The sequence below is a fragment of the Castanea sativa genome, chromosome 5 (genome assembly GCF_040712315.1).
Source record: "Castanea sativa cultivar Marrone di Chiusa Pesio chromosome 5, ASM4071231v1".
NCBI lineage: Eukaryota > Viridiplantae > Streptophyta > Magnoliopsida > Fagales > Fagaceae > Castanea > Castanea sativa.
Window position 1 is genome coordinate 24,016,413 of NC_134017.1, and position 17,879 is coordinate 24,034,291.

The 17,879-nt window shown below is 32.9% G+C and overlaps 1 protein-coding gene across 1 annotated transcript; it reads right to left on the reverse strand.

The window, feature by feature from the left end:
- Positions 1 to 2,627: 2,627 nt before the first annotated feature.
- On the reverse strand, positions 2,628 to 10,517 carry LOC142633891 (pleiotropic drug resistance protein 1-like). The gene is made up of 20 exons (XM_075808148.1): positions 10,362 to 10,517; positions 10,156 to 10,232; positions 9,932 to 9,985; positions 9,763 to 9,853; positions 9,379 to 9,680; positions 8,976 to 9,257; positions 8,574 to 8,890; positions 8,312 to 8,472; positions 8,113 to 8,216; positions 7,877 to 8,033; positions 7,723 to 7,794; positions 5,886 to 6,052; positions 5,431 to 5,763; positions 4,748 to 5,038; positions 4,569 to 4,652; positions 4,314 to 4,447; positions 3,952 to 4,179; positions 3,689 to 3,860; positions 3,300 to 3,554; positions 2,628 to 3,194 (listed from the first exon to the last, which is right to left on the reverse strand). The coding sequence occupies exons 1-20, from the start codon at positions 10,486 to 10,488 to the stop codon at positions 2,937 to 2,939; spliced, it is 3,666 nt and encodes a 1,221-aa protein (XP_075664263.1). The 5' UTR covers positions 10,489 to 10,517; the 3' UTR covers positions 2,628 to 2,936.
- Positions 10,518 to 17,879: the final 7,362 nt, after the last annotated feature.

A 17,879-nucleotide genomic window follows, 5' to 3' on the forward strand; every position in this document is an offset into this window, starting at 1 on the left:
GAAGTGTAACGGTCATAGTCTCGATGAGAGTTTAAGGCTATTGAGTAATTGCCATGATTTAATGCGTTGAATGTGCTTGAACAGTTATATCTCTTTCTTTGATGGCCTACTAATGACGCAAGGTCGTCCATTTTAGGGTCCGTTTGGATAGAACTTATTGCTGAAAACTGAAAACACTGTAGCAAATAATTTTTAAATGGTTAAAAAACACTGTTCATGTCAAAAGTTACTGTTCATTGGCCTAAAATCACTGTTCATGTACAATGAACAGTAACAACACGCGTAAAAAAAAAAAAAAAAAACTGGACGTGGACGCACGTTTGTGCTATCCAAATGCCCTCTTAATGGATGACCTTTATGATTGTTTTTGGACTCAACACTCAAAAGGTTTTTCTTTTTGTAAGTTCTTCGTCGGTTTATCACTTTGTCACCAACTATGCTATAAAGTTGGTTTATCTCTTTGATTATTGATTTGTTTCGTACTGGTCTGTAGTGATTAATTATTAATTTTTGGTTCACATATTTCACTTAATTTGATATTTAATTCATACAGAAGGCCTACTTAAGCTGAGCCATGTATTGCATTTTGCCTTGTTCAGTAATCAAAATCAAAACATTATTCTAAAAAATGCAGTTTCCGCGTGCCAAGCAAATATATGAATATTGAACAACATGCTTTTCACAAGTAAAGAGTATCGATCACTATTAGTCCTAGTCGTAAAGTATCCAATGTGTAAGATACGTTGACCAAATCAATTTATATAATGATTGATAGATTGATTTGGTCAAGTTTATACACTTAAACTTCAAGTGTTAGTGTCTTCTCTTATGATTTCAAGGACAAAAATTATGATTTTAAGGACAAAAATTAAATTCTCATGCGAGTCTCTGTACTTCAAACATTTAAATATTTAATAATTTAGATTGTTCTTAATTATTGAATTGACGATTCCACTTAAATGTAATTTCAATTGTTGCATAGTTTTTACTTATTAAATTCAAGATTTATCCATTTAAATACATGTGATTAATTGAGCCTTAAAGATCAATGTATTATTGAAAATCATTTTATATGTTTCTTTTTAGGTATTTCTACCATCTTTCATTCAATTATACATATGTACATACATACATGCATATATATATATATATATAATATATATATATATATATATATATTTATGATACCTTAAGTCTCACACAATATAAATTCATTATATAACTTAAAAGTAAAATATTCATTTATTTTTAAGTAAATTAATAAAAAATTATTTACATATGAATTTTGATTAAACCGTGCATCGCATGGGCATAATGCTAGTGTGTGTGTGTGTAACTAGAGACTTCATGTGACAGAGCATGAGGATCTACTATCTAGCACGCTCTTTAGAAAGATAATTGAAATAATCTTTGAAGCCATAAGATAAGAACAACAACAAAAAAAAAAAAAGATTTTTGGTTTTTTTGTAAGACTCTTCGTTTTTTTTTTTTTTTTTTGGGTTCAATGTTTCAAGCTAAAAACCTCTTGCACTTCTACTCTTTTATATATACATGCCCACAACCCTTCAAGCCATCTCATCTCAAATACATCCCAACCAAGAATGATGTCATATATCTTTAACCTTTCAATTACACCTACCTAACTCCAACTTCGTTATCCCATCTAATCTTAACCCATTTGAATTGGCTATAGCCAAGGAAGATGAGCTGCTTTTTTTATTTAGTGATGAAGACGGCTTATTGTTTTGATGTTGAGATCAGATGTTGTGGGTTGTGTAAAGAATGTGATTAGCTTCGAATCTTTAGTGTTTGGTGTGAGAAAGTCATAGTTGTGTTTTGTTTTAGAACTAAATGGAAATAGAAAGAAATATTTCAATTGATTATTGACGAGATCAGTCGTTTTATTATTATTTATTATTATTATGTTTTAGAACTCATAATTTTTATGTTTCTTTGTAGTTTTTTTTACTGGTATTTAGTGCAATATCTATATGAGTTATGATGAAAAAAAGCAAAAGTACAATGATTTTAGAGTGTTTTTTGTGTTATTTATTATTATTATTTTTTTATGTGGAAGCCTAGTTAAAGACAATTAAATCTTTATAAATGGACATGTTTTTATCCATTTTTTCTTTATTTTATAACATTCTCTATATGCCACTATTAATAAATGATTTCCTTTCGTTGATATAATGAAATGGGTGTTTGAGATTTGGGGGTCGGTATTTGGTTGTGAAAATTGAGTAGTTCATGAAGTGTTTGGGAGATTGATTGAATTTTTGAAATTTAAGATATGAAAGTATTTTATACTTTGAATTTAAATTTATAAATTTCAAAATCATTTGATCAATTTAAAAAATAAAGTCTACATTGAATATGATATGTTAGTCTCCTAGAAATGTCCAAAAATCTTGATTGTTCCAACCTCAAAAATTCAAACTAGTAGAGCAATTTCACTCAATATTCGGAAACCAATTCTATAATATTTTTTTTGTTATATAAAATATGAATTAAGAAAATAGAGTTTCAAAGCATTTAGCAATATTGTGGTCAAACATAAATATTATAAAACATAAATATTATTTCATGTAAATTTGCAAACTATCCACACATCGTGTTGGAAATTATTTAGTTTGCAACAAAGATTTAAGACCAGTCCATTTCCATTACACCACATATTTTTCGTTCTCAAGCCTCTTATTGAGTACATGCATTTTTACTACACAAATCAACAACTTGACTGAAGACCTAAAGGCTAAAAGTTGGTTAAGTAACCCTCACTCAAGTATCAGCTCAAAGTAGCTCACAGTAAACAGTAAAAGAAAGAGCTTATTACAAAGCATTTTCACTTTGTGCAACTGATATGCCAAGACATTAATTAGGCATGTGAAGGCATAGGCAAGTGCACATTCTTTCCAAGCACCCAAGAGACAACCCTATCGCCTTTGGAAATTAAACATCAGGATGGAATATGCAAAGGTAAATGCAAATAGAACTGCAAATCCAACAACAACAGCCGCAACCACTCCCAAAAAGTCATGTTTAAAACCCATGTAACTCTCCAAAAAATCTTTCACTGTTTCACCTGTGTCGAGCTTCTCCGTCAAATCTCCAAACTGTGATGCAACAAGTCCATACAAAGTCCAAGATACTGGAGATAGCCAGTAGTACCATCTCCACCATATGGGCATCCTCTGTAATTGTCAAGATAAAGACAAAAGGAAAGAAGTTATTAAAAGTCATCAGCATCTGGAAGTGCTAAAAACCCTTCAATCTGGAAAAGTATAGTGAACGCTTACTGTTCTTGGGATCACAAATCCAGAAAACAGGTTCCATACTCCATAAAACGCAGAGGACACTATTTGACCAATTTGTTGAGTTGGTGTCATAGCTACTGTCATCATGCCATAGAAGGTGAAGTACAATAAAGTGAAGTACATCAAAAACAGATACCAAAAGAATTTGGTAGCAGTCCATTGAAATCCAATCATTGCATAAACAATGACACCATACGCAACTGATTGTACCAAGATATATGGCAGCTCAATCACAACCTGTGAAAAAGAGAGAGAGGATATAGAAACTCAATGAACTTACAGAATATTCATTATATATGAAGGGCTTTTTTTCTTTTTTTGGGCTAAGACATTATATATGAAGTTTGTAAATGAATTCATGACCCTTTTACCTGAGCAAATGCATATGCCAAGGCTGAATACATTCCAGCAGCCTTTTCTCTATAGAAAACTATTCGTTCAACAGCCACTACTGGCTGCACAGAGGAACTATTTTGGATCCCTAGGAACAGCACAGCAGAATACATGGAACCCATTGCATTAAGTAGATCTTGCTGCTTTGAGCTGTAATTTACAAATCAAAGTTGAATTATAAATCAGAAATAACAACAGAACAGTTTAAACTTTTATGTATTTTCTAAGTTCTCAAACTTACGTTTTGGTGCCAAGGTCCCAGAACAATGTCCCAAACATCACTGCTATGATAGTTGTAAAGAAGAATCTTACGGCTGTGTATGCTGGGTTACGATAATAAGACCAATTTTGTTTCCACAAGCAAGCAATGAATTGGGTGAAAAATGAACGAGAGTATTTAGTAGGGTAATGGATATCCTTTGATTCAGGAGCAGGTGTGCTCAGTTCTTTGATAAGTGCCTTGTTTCTCCTGATCACATACCACACAGTTGTATAAGCTATAGCAAAAAGTTTAAGCCACATAACTGTCACAAGGGTTTTAGCATTTTTCTAAGAGGCAGTAGAAAATATATCATGTATTCCTGTCGTGTGTAAAACACATACCTATAGAGTTCTGAATTTTTGTAAACATCAGTAAAATCAACACCCAAAACTGCTTCTTGAGCTAAACTGGTAGTTTCCAACATCCAAGTTGCCGGGTTATAACCATCTTTGATTCTATTGACTCCTTTAATTCCCTTTATGAAAAGAAAAAGCCACATTCTATCACAATTCTGCAACTCAGATTAAGATTTGAAGTTGAAAATTTGATTTTTTTTTTTTTAAATTTCTTTTGGCCTTTGGGCCATTTCATTCTACCTCAAAATAATTGATTAGATGACAGGAATGGGGACCCAGCGGCCCCACATAAATTTCATGTCCTCCACGCTTCATAAGAAATAGCTGCAACCCCATAATTTTTTTATCAAATTCAAAAGTATTAGAAAAGAAGGCACAAAAAATCATCACCAATTTTTTGATCAATTAACATTTCTCACCTCATCAAATGCTTCAAATATGTCAATGCTCGGCTGATGGATAGTGCAGACAACTGTTCTTCCAGTGTCTACTGTGTTCCTGACAGTTCTCATTACAATTGCTGCAGCTCTTGCATCTAGCCCTGATGTTGGCTCATCCATGAATATTATAGAGGGGTTAGCCACTAGTTCAACTGCAATCGTTAGCCTCTTGCGCTGCTCAGTGGAGAGGCCACTCACACCAGGCAACCCAACTATTGCCTGCCCTAATGGCTTGAGCTCCACAAGCTCCATAACTTGCTCAATGAACATCTGCATCCAAGAATAAAATCAAGATTATAGGGGATGTTCTAAAATTTAATTCTTTAGCCAATGGTTTAATAGTAGCTTGAGTATTTTGTCAGTTTTGGTGAAACAACAATAGCTTATGATAAACAAATTTATGTAGAGTAAATAAGATTAATAATCAACAAGTTTGGAAGCTGATCAGGGAGAAGACAAACTACAATAATGATGATCAAACTTGTACGAGAATGTCTAGACTCCCCATTTGAGCTTGAGATAAATTAGAGCCTGATCACTGCTCTACATTGGGGATTTGCAAACCAATTCTGAATTGGCTTGGCTTTTATATAGATACGAGTTGCACTTAAAGAAATATGACAAATATATATCCCAAAACAGATTTGGTATCAGATATCAACCTGTCTGGTTTCAAAATTAACTTCTGGGGATAAACGAAGCCAAGCTGAGAAGAGCAAGGACTCATAGACAGTAACACAAGGGGAGTGGATGTCATTTTGCTCACAGTAACCAGAAATTCGGGCAAATGTTTCTTGCTTCTTTGGGTACCCAGAAATTGTAATGTTCCCTTCTATATATCCCCCAGTTTTTCTACCAGCCAGCACATCCATCAGAGTAGTTTTACCAGCACCACTAACGCCCATCAAAGCTGTGAGAACACCAGGCCTAAAAGTGCCACTCACACCTTCCAGAAGCACCAATTTATCCCCAGGGACACCTTGATTCTTCATTTCCTGTAAATTCAATACATTCACTTGCTATGTTTGGAACAGGAAGTTATTTTTACTTATTAGAATATAGAAGAGTAAATTTGGAAGTTAAAACAATAAACAATTTCAAACTCTCATTTAAAAACCTGTGGCATGTCAACAGAGTATGTAATGTCATCAAAGGTGATGGAATGTGGTTTAAATGGAAGAATCATTCCTTTTTGCCTGCTTTTATTGGCCTTGACAGCAGTGTCTATCACCAAAGATGTTGAATTGGACAAGGTGCTTTCAGCTCGAACCTCATCACCATTCTCTGCACGTCAATATAAATATAACTAGTAATAACCAGTGTGATGCACAGGAAAGGAAAGTTGAAATAAATATTATTTTTATCTCTTTTATTTTGTCTAAATATAAAATTTGATATTTATGAAAGTTATTATCAGGCATTTGTTATGTTATTGTCTCTATATTAAACTATCTATTCACCATTTAATCAAAATATGATGTGACAAAATTCTAAATAAAAGATTTAATATATAATAGAATTTAAAACTACTTAAAATATATACTAGAACTATTATGTGTAAAATTGTAAGCCTTCAAAAGCTTATGTTACAAAAGATTAGAAGATCAACAAAAAGTCAAACCACTTCAGTTTTATATATACTTGTCGCAGACCCACACGAAGCAAGGGCATATAAATACTATTCAATAAGGTGTAATATATAAAAAGTAACCATTACATCTAGTATTGTCTATTTTAAAAAAAAAGATTTCTACAAATATATATATATTTTTTATCTTTTTATCTCGACAAATATATAAATTTTATTTTATTTTTTATTTTTATTTTATTTTTTTATGTTTGATTGATATTTTTTTTAAGGTGAACCATATTCTTATAACTTCTATTATAGTGCATTATATTTGCTTAGTATACAACTAAACTTTATAAGTTTCAAATTTATTCAAATTTCTCATCTCTTAAGGAATAAGGAAATTATCATAATAATAAAAACTCATTACAAAATTACAATGTTATCTTAGCCAAAATTAAAATGAAACTAAATGAATAAATAATAGGCTTTATAATAATTTATTACTCAAACAATTGGTAGACATATTCAAATTTCTGTTTCTACTAAAACTAAGTATTAATCCAAACTAAAATTCAACCAAAGTTATAAAAGGGAATGATAAGACTTTCTAATGAGATATCAAAAAAAAAAAAAAAAACCAAAACACATATTTAAAAAAATCATCGACTATAATTAGAGTTATAAGAAAGAACAAAAATTCACCTAGAGAGAGAGAGAGAGAGAGAGAGAGAGAGAGTACTTACAGTTTTGTATGAGAAAATATGGATTAAATGAGATAATGATATCAAATTTATATAAAATAAAATAGGTAGAAGAAGAGTCAAAATATAAAAAAGAGAAAAGAAGTATAACGGTAAGAGAAATGATATGTCTACAACATTTTTACAACAAATCTTAAGTGATAGATTGTTATTGGTTGTTATTATTGGGGCAAAAAAGTAATCTTAGTGTTATGTTCAAATTTGAACCAATAACTACTAACCGCCTATGATTTGTTGTGAAAATGTTGTGGATATAGCATCTCTCAGACGGTAAAGTAGTGGGCAGATAAAGAGGCAAAAAAAAAAGGAAATGTTGGAAGAAGTGTAGTATGTGAACTAATAGGGAGAAGAAGGGTACCTTAGGCATAACATGAGCTAAAGACACAACACAGATATAAATGAATAACGTAGTTGCTGATGTGGCTCAACAAGAGCGTAACAACAATAAATGTTACGCTTCAACTTTTAGTAATATAATATAGGTATAGATTATATAGATTGGCATTTCAGCACCTGAGGCATAACATGAGCTAAAAACACAACACATACATAATGGATGATCTTATCACCTATGTCAATTTTGTCATGAGAGCTATTTCTTCTGTGTGGTGAATGACTACCTTCTCTTGTTCCGTCACTGTGTTCAGTGCTTTGATTTTCTTCTTCTTGAATAGTATGTGACTTTCCATATGCTGCACAACCATTTGTATAGCATTAAGACATAGGCTTCTTCTAATTTCTAAGTATTAAATTTAAAAAGGTAGTGATACCCACGGTTAAGGTAAGCAAGAGCCAGTGTGAAACAGATGTTGAAAAGTAATGTATATCCGATCATTGCCCCTATGCCTATCCAATACCAATATGGATGTCGGGGGAACCCACGGGACTTCAAAACTGCTACTCCCAGATTTTCCGTTGAGTTTGCAATAACCTTAAATATGAATGTAACATGAGACAGCAGGGGATAAACCAAATGAAAAAGACACAAAGTACTCCTTTTAAGAATTTACTTTGCTCCAACTTTTCCCATAGAACTCATTAGCCATTATTGCGTTCTGTGCATACATCATGGGTGATATCCAGTAGCCCCATACCCACCACTTTTTTATATCCTCTGCAGCATTAAGGAAAACACAGAAGAAGCATCATGGAAGGAGTCTAATGTGGAGAAAAGCAGTAATTTGATCAGTAACTTTAATTATATTATACCTTTTGACAGGACAAACCCCCCCAATGCAAAAAGCAAGAGCAGTGCAAATGAACCAAATGTGCTGGCAACAACCATGGTCCTACCCGTTGCTGCTATAAATCGGAATAATCCAGAAGCCATCTGGTTAATAAGTACAAGCAGAAGGTATGTCCTAAAAAATCTGCAATATATACATCCGTTTGTCATTTGGAACAGAATATATGAAAAAACAAACATCTTTGCAAGTTTTCAATAAATTGATTATAATTATTACTTGCTTACCTTCCTACATATGGGTCAAATCCAATGACATAGTAGGTAATGCATGCCCACACAGCGGCTTCCACACATGAAACAGGGATCTTAAGGATCCATGTTGGAAGTGCATATGCCCATGGAGGAAAAAAGAGGGAGTCCCTCTGTTTGTAATAAACAGGAAGCCATGCAATGGTCATGGGAAGGTCTGCCATTCCATTGAACATAATCATAATCACACTGAAGTACAAAGCACCAGCATAAACTCCTCCATCATTGATTGAATCACGATGCATCTTAGTTCGCAGAAAAAGTGTTGATGTAATCAGTGCCATGAGAGTAAGCTAACAGCACATTGAAAAAGGACATGTCAAAATCATGCACTACCAAAAAGGGTAATACAAAGATAAAAATGAACTAAAAATCCACCTGGGCAATCTTGAAAATGTAGACAAATGAATTCCTCTTCATAAGCAAGAATTCTCTGGAGAAGCAAGTTTTCAGGATTTCCACTTTTCCAGCACCATACTTTTGAGTTGTTAAAACAGCTGGGTGGCTCTTGCTCTTGTCAAATGGAATTGCAAGTTCATCTTGAATCCTCCTTCCCACATGGAATGATTGAAATGCCTTGACAAATTCATCGACTGTGACAACACTGTAAGGTTCATTTTCACGTGCCCAATACTGTTTTTGATCTTTAAGTGATGTCACCTACAAAAATTTTATTATGCGTAAGGATTCAAAATGAGAGTCTGCATGTAATACTCAAATTTAGGAGATCAAATACTTCTCTTTTAATAGATTAATCAGACAAACCTATATCTACACTTACTTCTTGAAGAAAGTCAGCCACGCCTTTCCTTGAAGGACATTTAAAGCCCACGGATTCAAAAAACTCAAGCACGTGTTCACGGGGACCCTGGTACACAATCTGGCCATTGGAGAGGAGAATAATATCATCAAAAAGATCAAAAGTCTCTGGTGGTGGCTGAAGGAGTGAGATGATAGCAGTTCCAGGAAGAATTTGAATATTTTGCTTGAGGCAATTCACAATTTGAAAAGTTGTCGAGCTGTCCAAACCAGTAGATATCTCATCCATAAACAGGCCATTGGTTAGTCCAGCAAGCATCTCACCTTTCAATTAAATGTCAGAGACAGATAGTTAATTTTTAAATAATAAAGTTTTGTGTAAATTGGTGTTTGTAATTGAGTTTACCTGTTGTAACACGCTTCTTTTGTCCTCCTGAGATACCCCTTAACATTTGATCCCCAACCATGGTATCTGCGCACACTTCCAATCCCAAAACCTGTAATGAAGTGAACTCAAATAATTGATAAACTGGGTAAAGCTGTTGTGGAACTTTGACACTCCATGCTGTTGTTACCTTTAGAATATAATCGGTAACAATGCTTGCCTTCTGGCCTTCAGTTGATGCTCCCTTAAAATAGCAGAAGCCAAAAAAAACCAAATAACTTGTCAATTGCCATGAAAGCAAACTCTCTAGACCAGAAAGGGTAACACTATTTAATCTTAATTTGAGCTACACAACTTAGCATTTATCATTTACTGAGGTAGAGAATAAGTCATTGACAACAGCTTCTTTCTTACCTTCATGAAGATATCGATATCTGGATCAGGCATAATACCGCCTGCCTTCTCTCTTCTAGACAACTCTGCTAGCATCTCTGCAAATTTCCAAAATAGTATGCAGTGGACTCAGGTATTAAAATTACACACAAATCAATCATGATACATTCTTATAATTAAACTCTGAGAAATAAAAAATGACGAGGAACCCCTATAAATTGACTAACCGTGGCGCCATCCAACCCCCTGGCATCTTCCAGAGAAGGCAAATGTTTCCCTTACAGTCATTTCTGCAATATGGATATCATGTTGACTGATGTAAGCAGTAGTTCTCTGGGGAATAAACTCGCGCATGTCATGGCCATTATAAGTCACCCTTCCTGAAAGCTGGAGAAGAAATTTAAGTTCCGTATTCGCAATAAGACTAATCGACTGAAAGTATAAAGCTAAACTAATGAAAAAAAAAAAAAAAAAAAAAAAAGCCTTGTTGAAAAATTTGTTCACCTTCAAATTTGAGTCAAGCTTTCCAGCCAAAGCCAATAAGAGTGTGGTCTTCCCAGAACTTGGGGGGCCTAATAGTAAGGCCATTCTGGTAAATGCATATGAACAAAATAAGATACCAGTGCACCAATAGCCTAATTTGAATTAAAAAAATTTCCAATAATTATAATTCATTTCAAGAATATGAACTGAACTTGCTTTCTCACCTGCCAGGCTTGATGATTCCACTAACATCTTGAAGAATAGACAAATGTTTCTTTCTACTTGGAAGAATATGGAGATTAATCAAGACACCCTTCAAAATCAAAGGACAAAAGTATAGTAAAAATCAAAATAAAAGAAGAAAAACTCTGGACCAAAAAAAAAAAAAAATCAATATCTGTATAATATTAATAACAAATGTTGAATGCGTTTATACATTGTTACCTCCAATACGTTAAAAAAGAAGTTAAAAAATGTAGGCAAAGCTCTGCTTCCAACATGAACGTCTGCTTCTACCTTTAGATGCTCAAATCGGACTTCAATTGTGGGAACTTCAATTCCAACCCTATCAAAAATCAAAAAACAAGAAACAAAAAAACTTATGACTAAAATTTATAGAAGATACAGACCAAAATAAAAAGGAGTAATACTAGGGATATAACACAATTTTCTACAAAACCTTGCAAATGAATTAGTTACCAATCACCAAAAAATAATTTAATATTTATTTATTATGTTATTGAATTGGCATTAATCGCCTATATTGCCACGAAAATTTGTAAACTTTTTATAGCGGCAAACTCCACTATTGCACAAGTGGTCACACACCGTTCATGTATAAAGTTTGAATAAGAAGAAAATAAAAACACCAAAAAGAAAAAGCTATAAAAGAACTTGCCTATCTAAGCGGTTCTTGAGCTGCAACAAGAACTTCTCATTGTCCTCTTCGGGGACCTTCACCAACCTATCTAGCAAACTCTTCCTTTCATGATGTCTAAGGTCATGTATATCAACTTCACTGGCCTGGCCTTCCTCTGTAGTCAGTAAACCTTTCTTCAGCCGGTTGAATGTAGGAAGCTTTTCAAGTGCAGCCCATTTAAGAGCTTCTTCATCTTCTTCATCATGGAAAGACCCCGAGTAAGCATCCACGCCACCACTCCTCCATGACGAACCACCTCTTCCAAAGCTACCAATACGCGCCTTATAAAGATCAGGACCTTCCATGCTTTCGCAACAACAGCACAGCTAAAAATCAAAACCCAACAAAGATTTCAAACTCTGCGGCAAGACCAACATCTCAAACTTATGACTTGAAATTGTTCCAAAAAAAAAAAATAATAATAATAATAATAAATACACAACTCTCTTTCTTAGAGATAGTGATTCAGATTCTGAAAGAGAAAGTTAACACTAATATCTAGAGGCTCCATGGACTGAGAAGTGAGAACCACCATATAAGTTTGCGGAGAAGTGATATTACTTCACTTTCACTAAATTGCATAGATTCGTCAACCAGTTTTCCTTAACCGTAATCGACTTTGTCAAACAACTGCATGACTGGCCACTAGTGTTCTTTATTAGTAAGCAAAGTCATCACCATTATAATGGGCAATGCACTTCAAAAAAACTTTTCCCCACCTTCTTAGGAGATAGGTGAGAGTTTGAATCACAGACACAACACAACAAAAAAATTATCTTTATTTTACTTTGTAACAACTTGAACTTCATGTACTTCAATGATCATTCAAAGTGACGTTACAGATACTGACTTATCATGTTGTTAATCATATTTTTGTCACATTTAGATATTTATAAGTTTTTTACATGAAAATTTGTAATACATATAACACTATTCTAATCATTAACATCAAGTAATCTAGTGGCAGTGGAGACTCTATGTTCGGATGCACCTCTTCTTCTCTAGCTGTCACTCTCATTTTTAATTGTTTGCCGGTACCTCTGTCATTTTTGAGTGTTTTCGTACCATTTTTTTTTTTTTTGGCTTGAACACCGTCACATCTAACATCACGAAACCTAATACCATGATAAGGATCATGGTAGCATGGAGAAATCATTAATTTCATTTTTATATCTAATATAAGCTATAGTGTTAATGTGTTGCTCTCTGTAAGACCCAAAAAAAAAAACAAAAAAAACAATTAGCCTAAAAAAAAAACCTAGGATTCTACTATGATAACATAGGTAATTTGGTCAGAACACACACACATATATATTAGTAATTGTTAAATTAAAAACTGGACAACAACAAATTATGGTTGTCAATTCATGTTGGTGTTTTGAGTTATGGGAATTTAGTTAAATGAGTCAACTTGAACACTACCTATTAAATAATCGTATCGTAACCCTCTAACCTTAACACAATCTGGTAATGAAGTGGGTTGACACGACACAACTCACTTGATACGTTTAATAAATGGATCATGTTAAGTTGACACAAATGCGACTTGACCCATTTCAACGCGCTTGATATTAAACAAGTTGAGTTAACACAAATACAACTCATTTAAACCGCTTCAAAAAAGCTAGTTATTTCAACATGTTTGATCTGATTAATATTGTCTTAAATTTAATAAACAACAAATTTAATACAAGCTTATAACATCAAAAATACATATTAAGCATACAATTTGAAAGTTAATAATAACATCAAATACTTAATATATATATCGTCCAAAAGTTCAAAATAATATTAAAGTACTTAATAAATATTAAGTCCATAATCTAGTATCATCCATCTAGAAAGAAGTTCTTAAAAAAATATAACATCCAAGATGAAGTCCATACATTTCAATCTAAATTCAAAATAAAATAGTTCAACAAAAATATAAAATGAATAGTTATGTGTTATACGAGTTAATTAATTGGGTCATTTTGCGTCAACATGAATAAATTAACATTTCAAACATGTCAATTGCGGGTTAAGTGCATCATCCTATTGCTGATACGTTTCTTATCATATTACTTTCTTATATATTTCTACTAAGGCCCTACCCTAACCCATAAAAACCAATGTCATGTTCATAGGTCTTGCCAAACATTTCCATTCCTACCATAAGTGACTATTTCTGGATATCCCACTTTATATATAAAAGCAGGTTCCAATTAACTCAATTGGTAAAGTCTCATATTATTAAATAAAATATCTTAGGTTCAATCTCTACCTACATAAAAAACCAAAATGTTATAATTTTTTTTATTAGAGGTAAAAATCCTATTCTAGTCTAACTATAATATATTTTTATTAGAGGTAGAAATCCTACTTTAGTATAATCTAAATATATGTGTGCAAAATTCTCTTCTAAAAACTTGAACCAAAACCCTTCTCTCCTCCATCCCTACAAAAAATTGTACTTGTAGAGTTACCATCACGTTAATGGTCTACTACAGAATTGATAGTAGGTAGAAATTTTACTATAGCCTAATCCAAGTGTATGTATGTGAACCTTTTCTCTGGAGATTTGAACCCTGACTCTTCCTTGCCCTTCATTCCATAAGAGCTTGTACTTGTAGAGTGACAATCACACTAAGTGTCCACTATAGACTTGAAATACTATCATATCTATCAAAATATTAAGGACATGTTTGATAGACTGAAATAAACACTGTAAAGTAATAATTATTCCTAAGGTTTAACTCTTCTTTAGTTTGGTTATGTTTTTATTACAAGGAATAGTCTTCCTTATGAATAGCTATTCTTCAAAATGAGGAATAATTATTTATCTATAAACGGGTTGTATTAGCTATTCCTTAATAAGTGCAATAATTTCAAAACTTAATATATTTCCAAATAAACAATCTTTCTATATACATCTAACAATTATAAAAATAAAAAATAACATATCTCTCTCTTAAATTTAAAAAATAACAATTTTGAAGAAGATGTAATTGTATGAGTAAGATATTTCCTAAAATAAATCTTAAATTGTATTCTAATTTTATAACTTACAACCAAATTTATGAATATGTTTAGTTATTATATTACAACACATTTTATTTCTAATAATAAATATTACAATTTATGTCGTAATTCTCATTCAGCGTACCAAACATACCCAAAGGATTGAAAATTCATACTTAATTACACATCATTTTCCATAATGAAATTTTAAAGGTACCATCAATATTACTATTAAAATATTCATGTATGAAGTGTAATTAGCCATATCTTTGACAACAATATTTTTGTTTGGTATTTCAAAATTGACACACCAATTTGATTCTTAAAAAAGAAAAAAGAAAAAAAACAATTTATAATACTTTTTGTAGTGTATCCTAAAATCACTCTCATAAAAAAAAGTGCTAATTGTTATAGTAACTTTGTTTTAGTAATCCCATAAAAATAAAAACTTTTATTAATATTTAGTAAAAGTATAATATAAAAAAAATATTTACTAAAAGAAGGAAAACCAAGTCTTATCGTGATTTTATTTTCTTTAGGATTGCTATGTGGCCAAATCTCCATAAAAGTTTCCATCGAACTTTTCGTTTGACATCCATTTGAAATCCTATGAATGGTTGTTTTGTTTTTGTTTTTGTTTTTTTGTTTTTTTTTTGCCCCTTTAATAATCTATAATACAAATGAAAGCTTTTTCCCTAAGAACTATACTTAAAATAGAGCTCTACCCAAATTGTCTCCTATTTTCTTTCCTTTTTTTTATTTTTTATATTCTTTTTTCTTCTATTGGCACTATAATGGGTTCAAATCTGATTTGGTTGACTTTCCTACAATAAACTTGTTAATTGAAGGAGGCGCTACTGAAACTAAGTACATCATGAGTCATCGAGCGAATGTCCTCGGGAGAATTTACATGAAAGGATCAGAGAGAGTGTACCTGAGAGTGTAGAAGAGAGTCCTTGGCCTAATGCTCCTTGGCCAAAGGGAATAGTCTTTTCAACCAAGTCAGAGAGTGTACCTATCAAGATCAAAGAGAGTACTCTGTAAAATCTTCTCAGCAAAGGGAATCCTCAGCCTAATGTTCCTCGGCCAAGTTAGAGAGTGTCCTTGTAAGAGCTAGAAAGAGTACTTTGCAAAGTCTCCTCAGCTTAATGAGAGATTATCCTTGTAAGGGTTAGAACTCTAAGAGAATTAAAAATAAGGAGAGAGAGAGAGAGAGAGAGAGAGAGAGAGTGTGTGTGTGTGTAAGCTCCCTTTTTCCAAATGGTCTTTCTTTCTTTTATAGAGAAAATTGTGGTTGTAGGTGCACAGGAAAATATGTGGTGGTGAGTGAATAGAGAATAGGTGGTTGCATTTATTGTTTGTAAAATGAGACCCCCACGCGCACTATCTTTCTTTTCTCTCTTTATCCCTTTCTTTATTAATTTTTAACTTTAATTTTATTTATTTTTTAATCTAGATTTCACTTAAAAATGAAATGAAGCCTAGTAGTTAGATAAACACCTGTGAGAGTCAAATAGAGTATTCTATAAAATCTCCACAGCCAAAGGGAGTCCGAGTCTAATGCTCCTTGACCAAGTCAGAGAGTGTCCCTATAAGGGTTTTCGAGAATACTCTAGAAAGTAATCTTAGCCTAATGGGAGATAATCCCTAAGAGGATCAGAGCTCTAAGAGAATTAAAGAGAGAGAGAGAGAGAGAGACCCTTGTTTTCCAAATGGTCTTTCTTATTTTATATTGAAAAGTGTGGTTGTTAGTGCTCAAGAGAAATTGGGTGAATAGAGAATGTGTGGTTTTATTTGTTTTTGTAAAATGGGACCCCACACGCACTATCCTTATTTTCTCTTATTTTCCCTTTCTCTATTAATTTTTAGTTTTTTTTTAATCTAGATTTCACTTATAAATGAAATGAAGCCTAATAGTTAGATAAATACTTGTGAGGGTTAGAGAGAGTACTCTATAGAATCTTCTAGACCAAAGGGAGTCCGTACCTAATGCTCCTCAGTCAAGTCAGAGAGTGTCCCTACGAGGGTTAGAGAGAATACTCTAGAAAATCTCCTCAGCCTAATGGGAGATAGTCCCTAAGAGGATTAAAGATTTAAGAGAATTAAAAAGAAGGAGAGAGAGAGAGAGAGAGAGAGAGAGAGAGTAAGCACCCTTTTTCCAAATGGTCTTTCTTCATTATATATAGAAAAGTGGGGTTGTTAGTGCTCAAGAGAAATTGAGTGAATTTAGAATGTGTGGTTCTATTTATTTTTGTAAAATGGTACTCCACAGGCATTATACTTATTTTCTCTCATTTTCCCTTTCTTTATTAATTTTTAGTTTTTTTTTTTAATCTAGATATCACTTATAGTTAGATAAATACTTGTGAGGGTCAAAGAGAGTACTCTGTAGAATTTCCTCGACCAAAGAGAGTCCGAGCCTAATGCTCCTCGGCCAAGTCAAAGAGTGTCCCTATGAGGGTTAGAGAAAATACTTTGGAAAGTCTCCTCAACCTAATGGGAGATAGTCCCTAATAGGGTCAAAATTCTAAGAGAATTGAAAAGAAGGAGAGAGAGGGAGAGAGCCCCCTTTTTCCAAATGGTCTTTCTTCATTTTATATACAAAAAAGTGTGGTTGAAAGTGCTTAAAAGAATATGTGGTGGTGGGTGGATAGAGAATGTGTGGTTCTATTTTTTCTTTTTTGTAAAATGGGACCCCCCCCCCCCCCCACACTATCTTTATTCTCTCTCTTTTTCCATGCTTTATTATTTTTTATTTTATATTTTTTTAAAATCTAGATTTCACTTATAAATGAAATGAAGTCTAATAGTTAGATAAATAGCTGTGAGGGTCAAAGAAAGTGAAAGTTCAAATAGTGTATAAAACACCAATGAACGGTTAGACCCCCAATTTCAAATTAACTGATACAAGTTTATACTCAAACAATAGATGTGCGGAATAATAAGTACAAGCAATACCCAAATAAATAATCAACTCTAAACCATAATTAATCACAATACAATAGCAATTAAAAGATAAGAGTAAGGGTTAGAGAGATGCAAACAAAAAGATAACAATGACATGTGTTATTCAAGAGGAAACCAAAAAACTTGACGAAAAACCTCTCTGCCCTCCAAGCGATCAAATGATCCTCTAAAGAATAAAGTTAGGATATATGAATAGCAATAGACCCTTCAAGCCTAATCTACCCAATGCACCTAAGCCCTCCAAGCTTCTTGTTCCAATAGGGTTACGCCGAACCTTGTCTTCTTTAGCTTTTCGAATCCTGCAATAAGCCTATTGCATCAACCAAACAAGTTGGTCCTCTCTGAACTGCTTCCCAAGCACCAAAATACCTCCTCA